This window comes from Anser anser, assembly GCF_964211835.1.
Source record: "Anser anser genome assembly, chromosome: 18".
Lineage (NCBI taxonomy): Eukaryota > Metazoa > Chordata > Aves > Anseriformes > Anatidae > Anser > Anser anser.
In genome coordinates this window covers 3768904-3785108 of record NC_139739.1, presented here as the reverse complement: position 1 = coordinate 3785108, position 16205 = coordinate 3768904, and the positions used below count along the sequence as shown (strand labels likewise).

At 36.4% G+C, this 16205-nt stretch overlaps 1 protein-coding gene across 10 annotated transcripts in view; it reads right to left on the bottom strand.

The window, feature by feature from the left end:
- DNAH10 (dynein axonemal heavy chain 10) overlaps window positions 1–16205 on the bottom strand; it is a 68561-nt gene that overhangs the window by 50299 nt on the left and 2057 nt on the right. For 7 of the 10 annotated variants that reach the window (XM_083804406.1, XM_083804404.1, XM_083804405.1 and 4 more), the window contains 21 exons: window positions 15842–15947; window positions 14375–14490; window positions 13663–13855; window positions 12807–12964; window positions 11835–12065; window positions 10990–11180; window positions 10326–10548; window positions 9402–9596; window positions 8601–8771; window positions 7689–7865; window positions 7183–7356; window positions 6689–6858; window positions 5798–5949; window positions 5236–5400; window positions 4335–4542; window positions 3295–3451; window positions 1840–2313; window positions 1224–1382; window positions 705–821; window positions 530–632; window positions 125–303 (listed from right to left, as the gene is read on the bottom strand). In XM_083804406.1, the coding sequence (XP_083660532.1) occupies window positions 125–303; window positions 530–632; window positions 705–821; window positions 1224–1382; window positions 1840–2313; window positions 3295–3451; window positions 4335–4542; window positions 5236–5400; window positions 5798–5949; window positions 6689–6858; window positions 7183–7356; window positions 7689–7865; window positions 8601–8771; window positions 9402–9596; window positions 10326–10548; window positions 10990–11180; window positions 11835–12065; window positions 12807–12964; window positions 13663–13855; window positions 14375–14490; window positions 15842–15947 (3819 nt within the window). Of the gene's footprint in view, window positions 1–124; window positions 304–529; window positions 633–704; window positions 822–1223; window positions 1383–1839; window positions 2314–3294; window positions 3452–4334; window positions 4543–5235; window positions 5401–5797; window positions 5950–6688; window positions 6859–7182; window positions 7357–7688; window positions 7866–8600; window positions 8772–9401; window positions 9597–10325; window positions 10549–10989; window positions 11181–11539; window positions 11648–11834; window positions 12066–12806; window positions 12965–13662; window positions 13856–14374; window positions 14491–15841; window positions 15948–16205 lie in introns of those variants that run through there. The other 3 variants (XM_083804402.1, XM_083804411.1, XM_083804403.1) reach the window with 3 other exon arrangements.

Here is a 16205-nt window from a genome sequence, read left to right as displayed (position 1 = left end):
CAGCTTATTTCATGCAAAGGCTCAGAAACAGAGTTGATAATAACTAAAGCAGCTTCTTCTTCTACCCTCCAACTTTATGTGTGGTATGTGCTTTGAATACACGTGTGTGTATGCATACACTTACTTTTTGTAATTCATAAATTTCATAGATCTGCTTTAGACCTTTCATATCGTTCTGCGCTTTTGTTAAGTCAGGGTACACTGTAGCTGGCAAGTCAAAAAGTCTCTCAACACTGCCCAGTTCCTGATGAACTTTTTCCAGTTTCTCCACTTCTTTTTCAAAAATGGCCATGAGTTCCAATCCTGGGAAAGGAGAGAAATTTTTCTAGATAAACAGTCCCATCAATCATAGGGAATAAGTAAGATGGCATTTCTGTAGAAATTATAGTAGTGAAAATGTCACATTTCCATTTGAACAGTTTTTACGTCAATAAGGAAATCATAATTTGCTTGTTTTATATAACATTTGAAGAATTTTCTAAAGACTAGTTTTGTAAAAGCATCACTTTACACATATTAATCCATTTACCTTTATCAAGATTTTCCCCAACAGCACCAGGCCCTTCAGCCATGAATTTATGGAAGAAATCTGCTATCTCCTTACTGTAGTCCTCAATCTGTTGCTGTGTCATCTAAAGAGAACAGTGTTTAAGTTGTTTTCTTTTCCATTTCTATTTTCTTAATTAATTAATTACAAATACTACCTCTGTGAATTTCTTTTTTATGCCTCCAAGGTTGTGATCAACTTCTGATGCTTCAAAGAAGAGAGCCTCCCACTTTTCCTTAATCTTGTCTGCCATCTCTTGCTCTTCTTCAGCTATCTAAAACAAAACAAGTAATCTCACACAAGCAATAGTTAGTCACAAGAAAATAAAGAAGATGTACTCACATTGTAAATGTGCAAAACATGAAAACAGCTTTGAAGTGACCTGAATCAGTCTCAGGTTGCACTGGGGGAGGTTTAGATTGGATATTTGGAAGATCTTTTACAACCTAGATGATTCTATGAATCAGATTTAAACACATGCAGTATGTCCGTTTAAAGCGGAGATACTGCTTTGAGAAGGGAGCTTGGACTAGACAATCTCCCTTCTCACCTCAGCAGTACCGTGATTCTGTGAAATGTCTTAACAGGAAAACATTTATTTGTTCACATGTGAAGTATTTGTGCCACATGCTCCAACGCAAATTGTTTTATGAGACAAGGCATAACATTCACTTACTGGAATACTGTACATTGCAAGAGTTCGGTATCTCTCCCAGATGTCTAAATATTTCAGTTCCACCTTGAGTGACATGCCTCTGATCTCTGCAATTGTACCGAGGACAATTTTGAGCTCTTCCAGGGAATCAGGTGGTATCTGAAGATTCTGTGATAGTCTCTGTAAAAATAAATAATTTCCAGAGGCAACACCAGGAAAGCAATTAGCCAAAATTATAATTATTAGTGAAACACAAAACACAAGTAAATAATGTGCTGATTCATTTACGTTGTTAGTCTATGGGATAAAGATAACAACAACAACAAATCAACACAAAGTAAACACCACTACAGTAGGGATGTTTTTACTACAAAAAATAGTTATAAGCAGTGTTTTAAAGGGAACTTCAGAATTACTTAGTTGGACCCTTCACAAGCACAGGAGTGAGAAAGTCCTATTTTTTTGTGTGTGTGACTGTTTTCTCTTGTTTACCAGCTACAGAGAGTGGTGGCTCACCTCCTTATGTATGACATACCAGAGTACACCAGACAGTTTCAACCAATTCAGAGAGTAGTTCAAATGGTCACCTGCTAGTCAGTACTAGCTGCATAGGACAAGAAGAACTGAGAACACCTACCTCAATCTCCTCCTGAAGACTGAAGAGTTCCTGTCTTGCAGACTCATTAAGCAGCTTCCCAAGTGAAATCATCCAGTCTCTAGCATTCTCTTCCACCATGGAAACTAAAGGACCCATCTGAAGCCTGATAATTTGCTCATCTTTAATCAAGGGCTGTTGAGTCACTTCTTGAGCTATCTTCATATAGAACTGCAACTTTTCATCAAAGGTGACACAAGCAGGCTTTTTTGCAGCAAACTTCTCTATAGCTATGTCTTTGTCTAATTCCCACAGAAAGCGATACCTCTTCCAGTGGTTCAAATACTTGCTGAGAGAAGCCAGGAGTTTGTGGACATTCTGAGTGATGAGAGCAGCCTGCTCCATTATCAGAGGGTTCTGGGAGATGTCACTGTAAAAGCTGAAAGTGATAACTTCATCTTCGACATGCTGAGGAGGGCACTCAATACATGTGCCGTGCATCCATCGCACAAAATGCTAGAGTTTTCAAGACAGGGTTGAAAAATAATTACTTTTTAGAGAGTCATATTAGTCAAATAATTCATTATTATTTAGGAGACTATGTAGGAAGGGGTGTGAATGATTTCTCAAATTAATTGTTTTTCTGACAGCATGAGAAGAGACTGTATTTTCACAAACACTTGAGAGAAGAGTTAATTTCACCCTAACAAAATCTTCCCATGCATTGTTCAGTCTGTTTTAAAATCTCCACTGAATGGCAATATAGCATTGCACAGGGAAACAGGTATCACATTAAAAAGGCTGGATGCAGCAGTAGAACAGAACAGCAAATCTGAGCATAGGAAGCACACTTGATCTAAATTTATTCATTTCATGTGATATCTGGAACCATTTTTTCATCATCAGAGGGCAGGACCACTGCCACAATATTTGGCTTCTTTTCTGGAAGGCATGACCATACTCATGCAAGAAAATAATGCCACATCTTTGTCAACAAGCTATATATTCCATCTACTGCTAGCCTGCTGTCCTAGATGTCCTTCTCCTAACATTTTCTGAACTATTTTTTTGCTACTTTTGTGGAGAGCTGTAATATGGAGAAGGCTACCCATATTTGTTACTCCATCTGATTATTTAAACATCAGAAAAAAAAAAATCTGCAGTGAAAACTATTTCCTTGTGATGTATGCTGATTTATAGAACCAAATGATGTCCTTACAATGGTAAAACTGCTGAAGAGTAGCAAATAATTTTGCCTAAGTAAAAAGTGCGTAAAGCTTTATGGTGGTTTGGTTTTTTGTGTTTTGCTTTTTTTTTTTCTCCTTTGTTATCAGGTTACAAAGTTAAGACAGTCTGTAAAATTAGAACTATGTACTGGATATTTTGATTTCAAGAAAGAGCAATATGAATCTTCCCTTTGTCATTAACACTTGCCCAATTAATTCATAATCATCATAAGCAAAATCTGGCAACAATTAAATTTTAATCAAAAATCACCTTAGTGACCTCAACACAGTCTTGGATACATTGTGCCATCATTTTGTCAATCTTGTTGGCATTAGGTTGCAAGATTATCTTGGGAGAAGATAAAACAGCTTCTATTTGGAACAACGGCACATTTGCAAGAACAGCTTCATTAAAAGCTCGCAAATTCCTGGGAGAGGAAAAAAATCATGTCACATACAGTAATGATCAGGTACTGATCCCTCCACAGAATGTCCAACAGAGACTGCAATTATAAGGTACGCACTTAGATTTGCAAGCAGATCTGTCAGAAGTCAGTTAACTGTTATTTCAGCGGGAAACACTGATGTGTATCTAAGCAAAATTGTCCCACTAGGACTGATTTAATGCAAAAACTTGGCTGGCTAAAAGAAGCTACTGGAAGGAAGGAGTGGGAATACACTGGTGCAAAAGGACCCTGAGACTACGGTCAACTCCTATGCAACAGCCCAGACAGGGAAGCCCACAGAAGTCAGCTGAGCATGGACTAGAATAAAAAGACATGGATCACGAGGAGAGATGGCTGGGAAGCTTCTAGAACACTGCAGCACTCTGTTAGAGATTCTGTAAAAAGCCATTGTAATATCTAGCTACAGGAACCTCCTTGGGCCCAGATAAAGCATAATCCAACAAACCTTTGTTCTTGTACTGGTATTCTCTGCATTACAGGGATGCATCTGGCACCCAGACACCAAATTTTCAAAATTGTATTCTTTACTAAAACAAGGCATTGACTTTAAAAATAAAGCTGGGATATGGAACTATATACACTGCGGAAGAGGTGCATTTCTCTCTTCTGGCAACAACATGTCCAATATCCATTTTCTCAGAATTTGGGTTTCTTCTCTACATTGTTATCAATTCTCCATTCTTTGCACAAACAAAATCAAAAAAAAACAGTACAAGTCTGTCTCAAACTGCAAATCACTAAGGTATTCAAACAGAATACCAGTATACATGAGTTTAGAACAACAGATCTAGAAAATACTAAAGATGAAAGAGTAAAAACCCATTAAAGCAAACAACTGACTTACTTCAAAATTAACTCTGTCAACACCTGATAAATCCTGTTTTCCCAGTATGCATAATAGGAAGCTAACTTTGGAGATTTGCCACTGTTTGTATTGGCAACCCGTCCTTCTACTTTTGTTAACAATTTTGGAATGGCAGTATAATTTCTAACCATGAGTTCTGTATCTTTTGCTCTTTCACCCTTAACATATACAAAAAAATCTTTCATATCTGCAAAAGATTACAAAAAATAGTGTTAATAACTGCAAAAGATCTAACAGATTTCAGTAGTGCAACAATTAGCTGGTCTTTATTTGTAAACATGAAATTGATATTGCACACTAGAAAAATATCTTCATTTAGTAATGCTAATTTATTAATATTTCAGCCCTCTGATTTTATATGGATTCAATTATTCAATAGTAACCATTAGATGTGAAAGTAACCTCTGTAAGACTCACAAATCATTGGAAGAAATGTGGTCCATCACCCCTACCCTGTCACTGGAAGCGAAAGGGAGGCCTGGGAGACGATCACCTCACTGCAATTTCCCTCTGCAGAAAAGAGTGCAGTTGAGATAGCCCAGATGGGAGCTGACACTCCATGCAGATTGCAACTCTAAGACTACATTACTGCATACAAGAAGGAAGAAGAATCCAAGGGAAAGCTAGGGGGAAAGTAATCAAAAGCAAGGTAAACACAGGTCAAATGATCTATTTATATACTTGTCTCTAAGTTCCTCTCATTGACAGTGTCAGCTTAGGGTACTGAAGTTCTGCTTGTGCTTCCTGTATTAAACCAGGAAATACTGTTACTGCTGTAACTTCTGGTAACTATTATAAGGATTGATCTTTGCAACTAAAAATGCAAAGTAGCAGATAGAGCAAAATAAAACATCACGGAGCTCAGAAATGAAAGACTTACTAGGAAGTTCATCACCATTTTTTGGAAGTGGAAACTTAAAAAGATTTGTTGATTCTATCAACAGAAGTTTGTCGCTTATGATTTCAGAATTAATATGAATCTGATGGACGAGTGATTCAAACTTCCTGATGGCTTGTGTACATCGGACTGTAAAGTCACCAATACCTGAAATAAATTACAATCATTTGTTTTCTTTCTTTTACCAAATCTTTCACCAATGCATCAAAATTGTCAACAACCAGATATGTTTGAGAATGAACTGATACTCTGCAGAAAGACAGATTAGATGTTTTCTCACCTAATCCTTCATCTAGCTCCCTTCTAGCTCTAACAGTCTATATCCATTTCCACTCAGTGTTTTACATATAATAAAAACATAAGAAATACCCACTTGGATCAGACCCTGTCTAACATACTATTCTGTCTTACACCATGGCAATAGGCTATCCTGTTTAAGGATGCATAGCTTTTGTCTGACAAATCAAATAGAATGCAGAATTGAAGAGAATTTTTGAACTGCAAATCAGTAGCAAAGGCCATTATAAAATAGTATCTCCATTACCTAGGGAGTTCCAGTTGAGTCTTCTGTGCCCTAATTTGAATACTCTCCAGAGCTCTTGAATATGGTCATCAAGAAGTTTGGTTTCTGCTTCACTCAATGTTCCCATTAAGTTGTGATAGTGATCCAGCATGTTTTTTAATCCATTTGTATATCTAATGAGTGTAAGAAACATAACAACAACAACAAAAAATAAAAAATAAAAAATAAAAATCATGATTTTCTGGAAATACAGTTCTGAAAAAGGCAGATCACTTTCTTCATTCTGTTCAAACTTCCACATAAACCAAAATTTGCAGAAATAATGACTGACTATGTATTGATCATAAATACAATTCACTTCCTCTCACAAACAAAACAAAAATCATGTATGACTCCAGTAGCAGCTAGACCATCCTCTCCTGCCCCAACCCAGAAGAAGTATTTAAGACAGCCTCAGTTTGAATCACATACATGAACTCAACAGGTAAACTTTAAAATCCAGTTAGGGCTCTTATTGCACCTGTGTGCCTAAATTCTGTGATAATTTGGGCAAAAGTGACTTATCCAAGGCTGTACAAAAAAGTGGCAGTGAGTTCAAATGTGAACTGAAATCTAAATGGCATTAAGAATTCATTGCAAAAAAAATGTACTTTCTTTCCTTGTTTTTCCTTCAGATTTTGAGGAGGTTTTCATCTGTAAAACATAGTGCTACAGGGAGAAGGATGCAGACAGCGAAAGAGAAAAGATTGCTAGTGTACCACGGCCATCAGCAATTTTACCCTTAAAAAAAGTCACTGCGAGCTCTCGTATTTCCAAAAGTTGATGACTCATGGCACACTCTGGTTTGGAGTGAAATCACTTGAAACATTGCTGTAAGTCTGTATGAGAGCAGGTATGCTGTTATAACTTTACCCAAGGTATTTGTCTTCCTGTAATGCCACATTTCTTGCTATTTCTGGGACTGGAAACCCCAGTTGTTCCATGTACTTTGTTTCAGTTATAATCTCTTGGAGTCTAGGAGAAAAATTCACTATGAACTGCACCCTTTCCTCTGTGGTGAGAGGCTCCTCTGCTGCTGAGGTCTACAACACAAGAAAGCAGCAGAAAGCATAGAAACACCAGACTGCTACAACACAAGGGAAAAGTTAACTCTTGGGGACATTTGATAAGACAGTAGGTAAAAGTCAGACAGAATTGCTAACATTCAGATTGTGGAAATGCCTTTAAAATTTGACAGCAATCTCAGCATTCTAGTTTCAATTTTGATCTCAGTACTTTTTTTAATTTTCCATTAAAAAACAGTGTTTCTCTTTAAGACATCATTCTTTGAAAAATCTCACCGATCATCAAATAGGTTTCAGTTCTTTCCCACAGAGAAATCAGGTATGTTATTTTTCCTCTCTCACCTGCTCAGAAGTCTCTTGATTAATATGGTTTGCTGCCTCACCAGTAACGACCATCAGCAGAGATTTTTTCAGTAACAGTGGGAGCATCTGCTCTGTTCCTTCTCTCCACTGATCATATTTCTGATCTTCATACTCTTTCATCCTCTTGGCCACTTGAAGATATATTTGCTTTACCTAGAAAGAAAAATTCTGTATAATTCATTTTAAAGATCACGAGAAATGTTCCACTACCCTGTCTTAATAAGGTTTCTGATCTTTATCAGATGAGAGGGCAAATAATGCCTTGTAATACTGGTGATGAAGAATTCAGGTTCTTGAGTTCTGTCATATATTCTGACACTATTTCTCCAGGAAACAGTGGGAAGGTACCAATCAGCTTTTCACGTCTAACATAGCTTACTATGTGCAAAGACATTCTTGTTCACATAAGAGCGTTTTCACCTCCCTAGAAGAATGGTGTCAGGAAAGTATTCTTCCCTCAATAAACAGCAAAAGAAACAACATACTTCCTTTCCACGTTCACTAGCAAGTAACTCCTCTACTTCTTGAAATCGAATAATAGTGTGTTTGATCCGATAGAAAAGGGATCGGGACCAGTATATCGCTCCAGCCAATGGAGGATGATTCTTGAACAAAGGTGGATCCTTGAGGTTCTGAACAAAGATTTGCTTAACATTTTCGACCTAAAAGAGAATAAAACATTGCTAAGAATCATTTCTCCACTTGTTGTTCCATGGTAAGCATCTAACCTGGTACATAGCACAGGCTCTGAAGCTAATTCCAGCAACAAGATAAAAATAATTCATTATTTTTTTATTCATCTCTTGTTTGCATTAACTGCAGTACACAGAACACCTTCCTTTCCTTGTCTTGTGGAACTGCTGTTTTGTCAGTGTTTTTTGTGAGATTACATCTTATTGATAAACCCAGTGTTTAACTGAGTGTTAAACACTTTGAATTACCAAGAGAAATGCTATGATAGCAAAAACTTTCCAATATTTGGGCTTCACAGAAGTTATTCTTTCTGCCTTCACTGTTAATCTCTGACTCCTTTTGGTCATATTGTGAACTTATTGTCCAGCACAAGAAAGCTGAAAGATGGCTTTTCTCAGGAAGGACTGCTGTTGAATTGCTGCTCACGAAGTAAAGGAATAGCCACAATCCTCATTGCACATGCAAACATCTTTCAGTTCCTGTACAGTGCTACAAATATACAGATATGCACGTAATTTCAGCAAATTAACCATACTATTTCTTGTACAGGTTCCAGAAAAGTGAGAACAATTACTATGTTTTTTTTAAACCTGTCAGTCTTTTGGATGGTAAATGACACTACATATGTGTTTAGACATATATACAGATTTATTATTTTCACTAAAGAATTTCATATACTACCTAAGAAATGCTAAATTAAATACCTCTTTACAGTACTGGTCCAAAACATCATTGAATTTCATCATCATCTGCTTATTAATGGTTTCACGAGTGCGGATGTGTTTGAAGTTTAACAGCATGTCAAATGCAGCTTCTGCTGATCGAAGGGTCTTAAAAGATTCATCAATAAAGTTTTTGGCCTCTTCTTCAATAACCTAGACAGAGACAAAGGAAGAAGGCCAAGAAATCCTGTCTCTTAGAGGTTCATCTTGCAAAACCCAGAAAGGAAGGCAATATTAAAATATCTTTTTTCAGTAGTGTTGAGACATATCTTTACTGTTAGTAACTTATAAGACCAAATAGTAAAATGATGGCTTTCCAGTAAGCTACAGGAAATTAGTGTTAACCCAGTGTCTGCTGGGCAGCTATATAAGTCATAGAAGGCATTGTAACAACTTGCATTTGTGGGTATTCTTAGCTGAATGGGAGGAATAAATCCAGAGAGAAGTTTGATTTCTTTGTAGAACATGACTGAGATATGTCAGCACATGAGTATAGGGAGGTCATATATCGTCTCCACTCATGATTTAGTTATTTTCCCAATGAACATAAAGCATGTTTCACTGGTTTAGAAGATTAAGTGAAGTGATAAAGAACTTGAACACAAAATACTAACTTTAAAAATTTGGTAAAATTTCTCACATTTTCATTTATATATTTATTCATATATTCTTTTTTTTTTTTAAAAAAAAAGCATTCATTCTTTAAGTGAAAACGTTGACATTCTAGAAAGATTTTTATATAGAAAGGAATAAGGGGGAAAAATTACAGTACACGGTACTTACTGAAACTTCTCTTTTAAATTCTCCTATAATTAACTTCCAATCATGTGCGCTTTTGATGCTAAAAGGGTCAAAAGTCAGTTCTTCCATTGGACTAGTTAGTCCATCTACCCTTCTCAGTAGATCATCAATACGTCTTGGATCACCTGTGACAGCTTTCAGTTCAGAACCAAATATATTGTAAAACTCTTCAACAACCTGTTAATTCAGAAGAACATAACAGAAAGCTTTATTTTTAATGCTTTTCTCTGCTATTTAATACTCTTCTGTTATTGTTTCCTTTAAAGGTAACTATAGCCCAGAGAACAATCAATTCTTGCTGTGATTTACATTTTTTGCATATTCCTATGCAAGACATGAAGTATCTCTATGGAAAAAAAAAAAAAACACTCTACAGGCCCAACACCACATTTGTCAAAACAGATAACATTCAGTTATTACTTCTTTTTATTCCACTAGGGATTTTACATACACAGTCCACATAACGTGTGGCCATCGATGGACAACTAGTATTTCTAGTTACCCTACCCTAAAGGAGCCTACACATAGCACATATCTTACATGTATATTATCCTGCAGTTGATACATTGATTTATATACAGTCAAATTTTATATTACAATATACTTAAATGATTATTTTATCTAAAATGATACCATTAAACTAACAAGACGTGAAAACTGCAAATCTGTGAAACAACTGTTACAAGTTTGCAGGTTAATAACAGTACTGTACACAGCAATACCTTTCTCATGGCACCAACCAGTACCTTGAGAAGAGTTATTTCATCTCTCTTAAGGTTAAGCACATACACACACAAAAAAAAAAAGGCTGTTAACACTTCAACAACTATAATACAAAAGAATCTCCTCTCCTGAAGAAGACACTGATCACAAACTGTCCTCTTTAATTACTGTCTATATTAGTACCTGCAAAATGTCATACAGATCTTGACAGATGGAAGCCATATAATCTGTTTTTCCAAATAAACGCTTTCGGTCAAATTCCCAATGTTGCTCTCTTCCTGATGCTTCAATTTGGTCACGAACAGCAAAATAAGATTTCTTCCATTGTTCAAGAGTACTTTTTGCTTCTGCTATTTTCTTTTTTGCAGCAGCTCTATCTTCTCTATTAATCAAAAGAGTTAAGATACTATAGATAGAAAAATTATAGATATAAAATGATATTTCAACTGGATCAATCTATCCTGGTTTAGTATCTTCTAGTTGTACAAGATCTAGGCAAAACTTACAACTGCAAGGCCTTCATTTTCAGTGAAACTGATTTTGAAAGAGTTATTTCAGGACTGATTTTTACGATATTTACGTCACTTTTGTACCACAGTATTTGCATTGTGTTTATTGATTTATGTCCTTTCAAGAGAAAAGAGGACAAGCACCTATTTCTTCAGGCTGATTGAGTAATTTGTGAAAACTAGAACATTAATTGACTTTTAATTGACCTTCTAATACAACTTCAGATAGTGAAAAACACTGAAACATATTCAATGCAAGTGTTATCGACCACACTTTCTGTAAAACTAGCAAAGCTTTTAATAAATACAGCCTAGTTAAATAGGAATCCAGTACTTACTTAAACAGTGTGTGTAAATCCACGGCTTTGCAAACCCGTGTTGAAATTTCCCACGCAATTCGTTCCATGAGGGGTACCATCCGTTCATCCTTGTTGTAATGCCGTGAGATAATCCATACCATTCTCAGGGCATTCATCAGCAAAGGAATTGTGTCCATGACAACATCAAACCCAGTGCCATGTGTTAAATTCTATTAAATATATTTTAAATAATTTGAATAAGTTGTCATGTAAATACAGATCAATATTGTATAAACCAATATTCTCTTCAATATTCAACAGATAGCTGAAGTTAAGAAAATCTGTGACATTAGACATTAGTAAATAAAGAACCCAGTCAAGGAAACACCCTGGTGACCAAATTACACAGATGGTTAAGGATGGGCAGATTTGCATCTATTGCTCCAAATGCTTGTCAGGTACTGTCTCATTAGTATTCTACTTTCTGAAAAAGATGTCCTAAAACTGGTTTTGGCCCAACTGTTTATTTGGATAATCTTCAATAGAACTTAAACTTGACATATCAGCTCTAACCAGTGATAGAAGTTACCTCAAAAAGTGGAGTAGAGAAATCTTTGTTTTCCTTAATTCAGCTGTGCTATCTCGTTCTTCCAAAGCTGTGATTTACAAACCAAGCTGTTCACAGCTCTGTGCTTCTGCTTTCAGATATTAGAACAGCAGCAATTCAGACAAAATAAGCAAGCTTTTTTATTATTAAATATAAAAAATCTAGAGTATATCTTTATTAATGATAAAAAGTAAAAAATAATAATAATAGTTGACCAACAAAGAAACCAAACTCAGGTAAATACAGCTACAACTCCAGTTTTCTTAAGGATGCATACCTTCAAATAGCGTTCAAGAGTTGAAAGGAACCTAGCGTTATCTAGAGCTTCCACATGATGTTTTCTGAGGTCACTTAAGACTGCCTGTAAATCTTTGCTCTGCTCAGATTCAGCTTCCTGTAGTATTGCCAAGACTTTTTCAACTCCTGGAAGCTTTGTCTGTTCAGTAAGACCAGATAAAGCAGCATGTCTTTCACGCCAGAAGTCAATTTCTGCAAGTGGACCATTGCCCTACAAGATACGTGGAGAAAAATAAAATTTCTAAATTACAATTACTCGAGGATGAATACCTATGATGAGGTTTATATTTGTTCTTTTTTTTCAATACACTGTATACTGAGAAAACCCAGATGTGATTCAACTATGAAAAAAAAAATAAAAACAAAAACAGAAAAAGAAGAAACTCTTTGAAATCAAAATTTTTACACACACTGAGGGGAACTGCTCATGGGGATTACATCCTTGAGTTGGATCTGGAGATTCCATGCTTACAAAAATACATGCCCACTTGATTTCGTAGACATGAAACGTCTTATTATGTTTAATGGTATTACTCATATGTGTAACTGTTTGCAGAATCAGAACCTTACAATTAGATTGTATTTTGTTTGAGAGAGATGATTTTTCAAGGGAAAATATAGTGCTATATTTTTTTAAAGCATTGCATTTTTAATATTTCATGTCTATCTCACTGGTTTTAGAAGTAAGAATGCAACTAGCTAAAGTGCCTTGGTTTTCCACAGTCTCCCAGGTGGATAGGATCTGCAGAGAATTGCTTTATGTTCTATTTCCTGCAGTCACACAGGTACTCACTACCTTTGTTCTACTTTACTTCAATTAGTAAATGGGCTTTCCAGCAATCAAACACTAAGTTTGATTAAAACAGAGCACAAACCATTCAGAGAGATTCTTGCGGGAAATGAAGAAATATCTCTGGGAGCAAAACAAGCTTGGTGCTATGGGCAACATCACCTGTGGAACCCTTTTCAGTTGTTCCTCTAGAGCTGTGGATATTAATTTTTGCCAGGTCATTGCACAACTTTCAAGAGCTTCAACCACTTCTGGAACTGCGGCAAGAACACTCGCATCGCTGTTCAGATTTATAGTTGGCATGTCCAGTTTAATCTCTCCTGTTGGGAGAAAAGGAATTTGAAATTAACCGTCTTGTTCCACCAGCACTGTTAAGGTAACATCACTGAAATGGCTTAAACCTTCCATTTTGCTAGCTACTTGAGTATACGTAACATACCATCTGCTCTGCCTATTTGAGAATATGACAAAAAGCATCCAGTTGCTTCACAGTTAATACAGTGCAAACGAAGATATATTCCTAGAAATAACTGAAAAGCTCTCAGCTTTCAAGCTTCAACACAGCCTCTAACTGTTAAAAATTAGGATTAGGGCTTTGCTGAAGATTATCGGTCTGTTTACTGAAGACCATTACATTCTCCTCAATGGTGTGACACTAATCCCTGTCAGAGACACGATGCTAAACTACGTGTGAAAGTCTGCTTTGGCCTTCTGCCTTCTATATCCTGCTATGGCCTGAGTCCCCTGAACATTGGGAAGAAACGAGGCATGATTACCCTCTCTGCTATTCTTACTCCAGGCTGTTTGAAACTGATTTAGTCCATTTCACCATACTGTCTGCTATGCTTCAGAGCAGTAAAAATACTACTGTGATCAGCAAGAGAAACTTTAATCAGATCTGGAGCTTCCCCAGAAATTGTGTGCATTTGCTATTCTAAACAAAGCCATTTCTAGGTGAACCTCCTTCTATTGTTCTGTACTCTAATCAACACAGTGCTGGCATAGGCAGAATACTCACCTTCAATTTGCTGTACCGTCTGCTGAATAACACTTGAAAATTCTTGCATGTCGGTTAGGAGCTCATTCCTCATCTGAATATTACAGTACTCCACAGGCTGTTCTATCTTTCCTGCAAGCTCAGTCTCAGATAAATTTATTTTTTCAGAGTCTGTGTTTTTGCTATCTGGATATAAGGAAGCTTCCTCAGCCCGCTGTCAATTATAGGAGAGAGAAGGCAAAAGTAAGTATAATTCAAACAGGTACCATAGATTAGATGGTTTGTATTTATAAACAAACAAACAAACAAACAAACAAAAACCTTACTAGTAATTCACTTAAGCATTTGGATAGGTTGTTCTAAAATTTAACTTAAATACATCTCTTTCCATTTCACCTCTTTAGGACTATTCTCTCTGCAAGTTCTGCAGGAGAATAGCTCCAGCATACTTTCACACAAGTCTATCAGCACAAAATAAAGGTACGTGGTGTCACATTCTTAAATGTTTCTTATATAGGGTCAGGCAATTCAATGAAATAATGACTGTCTCCACATCCTTATAAAATTTTGGGAAACAAAATAAAAAGCATTACCCCAAACTTCATTTTGGCATAAGAAGGTCATTCATGAAAGGATTTCATATATGTAGTCTACATGGTCAGCAGAATACTAAATAGGCAAATCACTCACGGAAAACTGAAAACTTCGCATATAAAAGCTGTAAAACATTTACCTGTGAGATTACATTCTTTAGCACCAAAAGAGTACCATCAGTCAGTAAACCAAATTCTATCATTTTAGGAAGAACCTCATTAGCTTCAGTCAGGTCATTAGGTTCAGTAACTGTTTCTAAACAGTATACAAACAATTAGCATACAGAATACAATAATTAAATAATTAATAATTGTACAGAACACAATTATGAAAACAATTGTATAAATTCTTTTCCATAACAAGTTAAAACTCCAATAAAGCAAACTGCCATTGTAATAAATAAACTAGGCTTGATGCAAGCCACTTTCAAAACTGCTGCTGGTTTTAATGTTGCAGATTTTTTGATGAAGTTTTTTTTCTCATATTTCATGTTTTTAGAAAAACTGAAAGTAATAGGCACATACAAAATACTTTGTAGCTTTAAACCACACATGCTGCTGCTCAGTGAATCCACATAAATGTATGCTGGAATCAGTGGCTGGCACTAAGAGTTAACAGACGGCTGATTGTTCCTGGAAATAGGCACGGAAATACTTGTTTGTTTCAGTTTAGAAGTTGTTTACTGTGGGAGTGGAACTAGATACTGAAGTCTGACTGTAACCAGAAACAGTAGCTATTGTCATTGGCTTTATGATAAAAGTATGAACTATCAGAATAGAACCTCTATTTCACATGCTGATACTGTATAACAAAATTTGAGTCAGGCCAGGAGGTTTGATACCCCAGTTGCACTTATCACCACCTTATGGTCCACCTTTCACATACAGCTCCTCATTCTCAACGCACTTCACACAGTTCTAGTGGTTATAGTAACTAAATCTCATTAGTTCCTCCGAGACCAGCTAGAAAGCTTCATCCCTGCTGGCGAAATGTGGACGATATGTAATTTTCCAAAAATTTAACATGAAAAGTGTTCTTGATTCCTGGCTCTACTCTGAGAGCATTCCTACCCAGTTAGGAATGGATAGGCACTATCCTAAATCCCAGCCATTATCACTTTTCCTCAGTATGAACTACTTCTTAAGGGACTGGAGAACAAGGTTTATGAGGAGGAGTTGAGGGAAGAGGGGTTCTTTAGTCTGAAGAAAAGGAGGCTGAGGGGAGACCTCACTGCTCTCTACAATTCCTTGAAAGGAAGTTGCAGTGAGGAGGTTGTCAGTCCCTTTTTCTCAGATCACAAGTTATAGAATATGAGGAAATGATCTCAAATTGCTCCAGGGGAAGGTTAGACTGAATATTAGGAAGAATTTCTTCACAGAGGGAGTGGTCAAGGATTGGAATAGGCTGGCCAGGGAAGTGGTGGAGTCCCCATCCCTGGAAATATTTAAGAAATGTATGTATGTGTTGCTAAGGGACAGTGATGGGACTCAGCAGGTCAGGTTAACAATGGGATTTGACGATCTCGAAGGTCTTTTCCAACCTAAATGATTCTATAATTGATAAAAAGTCTGGAAACACAGAGCCAGCAGTTATTCAGGACAAATACCTTTGGTGTCTCTCAAGAAATAGACACTAACATCTGAGACAAATTCTTCAGGAATTTCATCAAGAGCCACATGCAAATACACTTTGTCAGCTTTCTGTTCTGTTAACTGAAACACGAAATAAAAAGGAAAAATGGCTGTTACTATTTGCTGCCAAGTTTCCTAACAGCAAGACAATGTTTGCCTTCTATGAGCAATGGAACAGAAGCATTATTTTAACTACGTTATCTTCACATTGCTGTCCAAGTAAACAGGTGTCATAAAAAAAGTTTAAAAAAATCACTCAGTTAACAGTAAAAAGCATCAGCTTTGTAAACAATGATAATTTCCAGACCAACAGGACCAAGAGCATCAGTGTTTGAAACA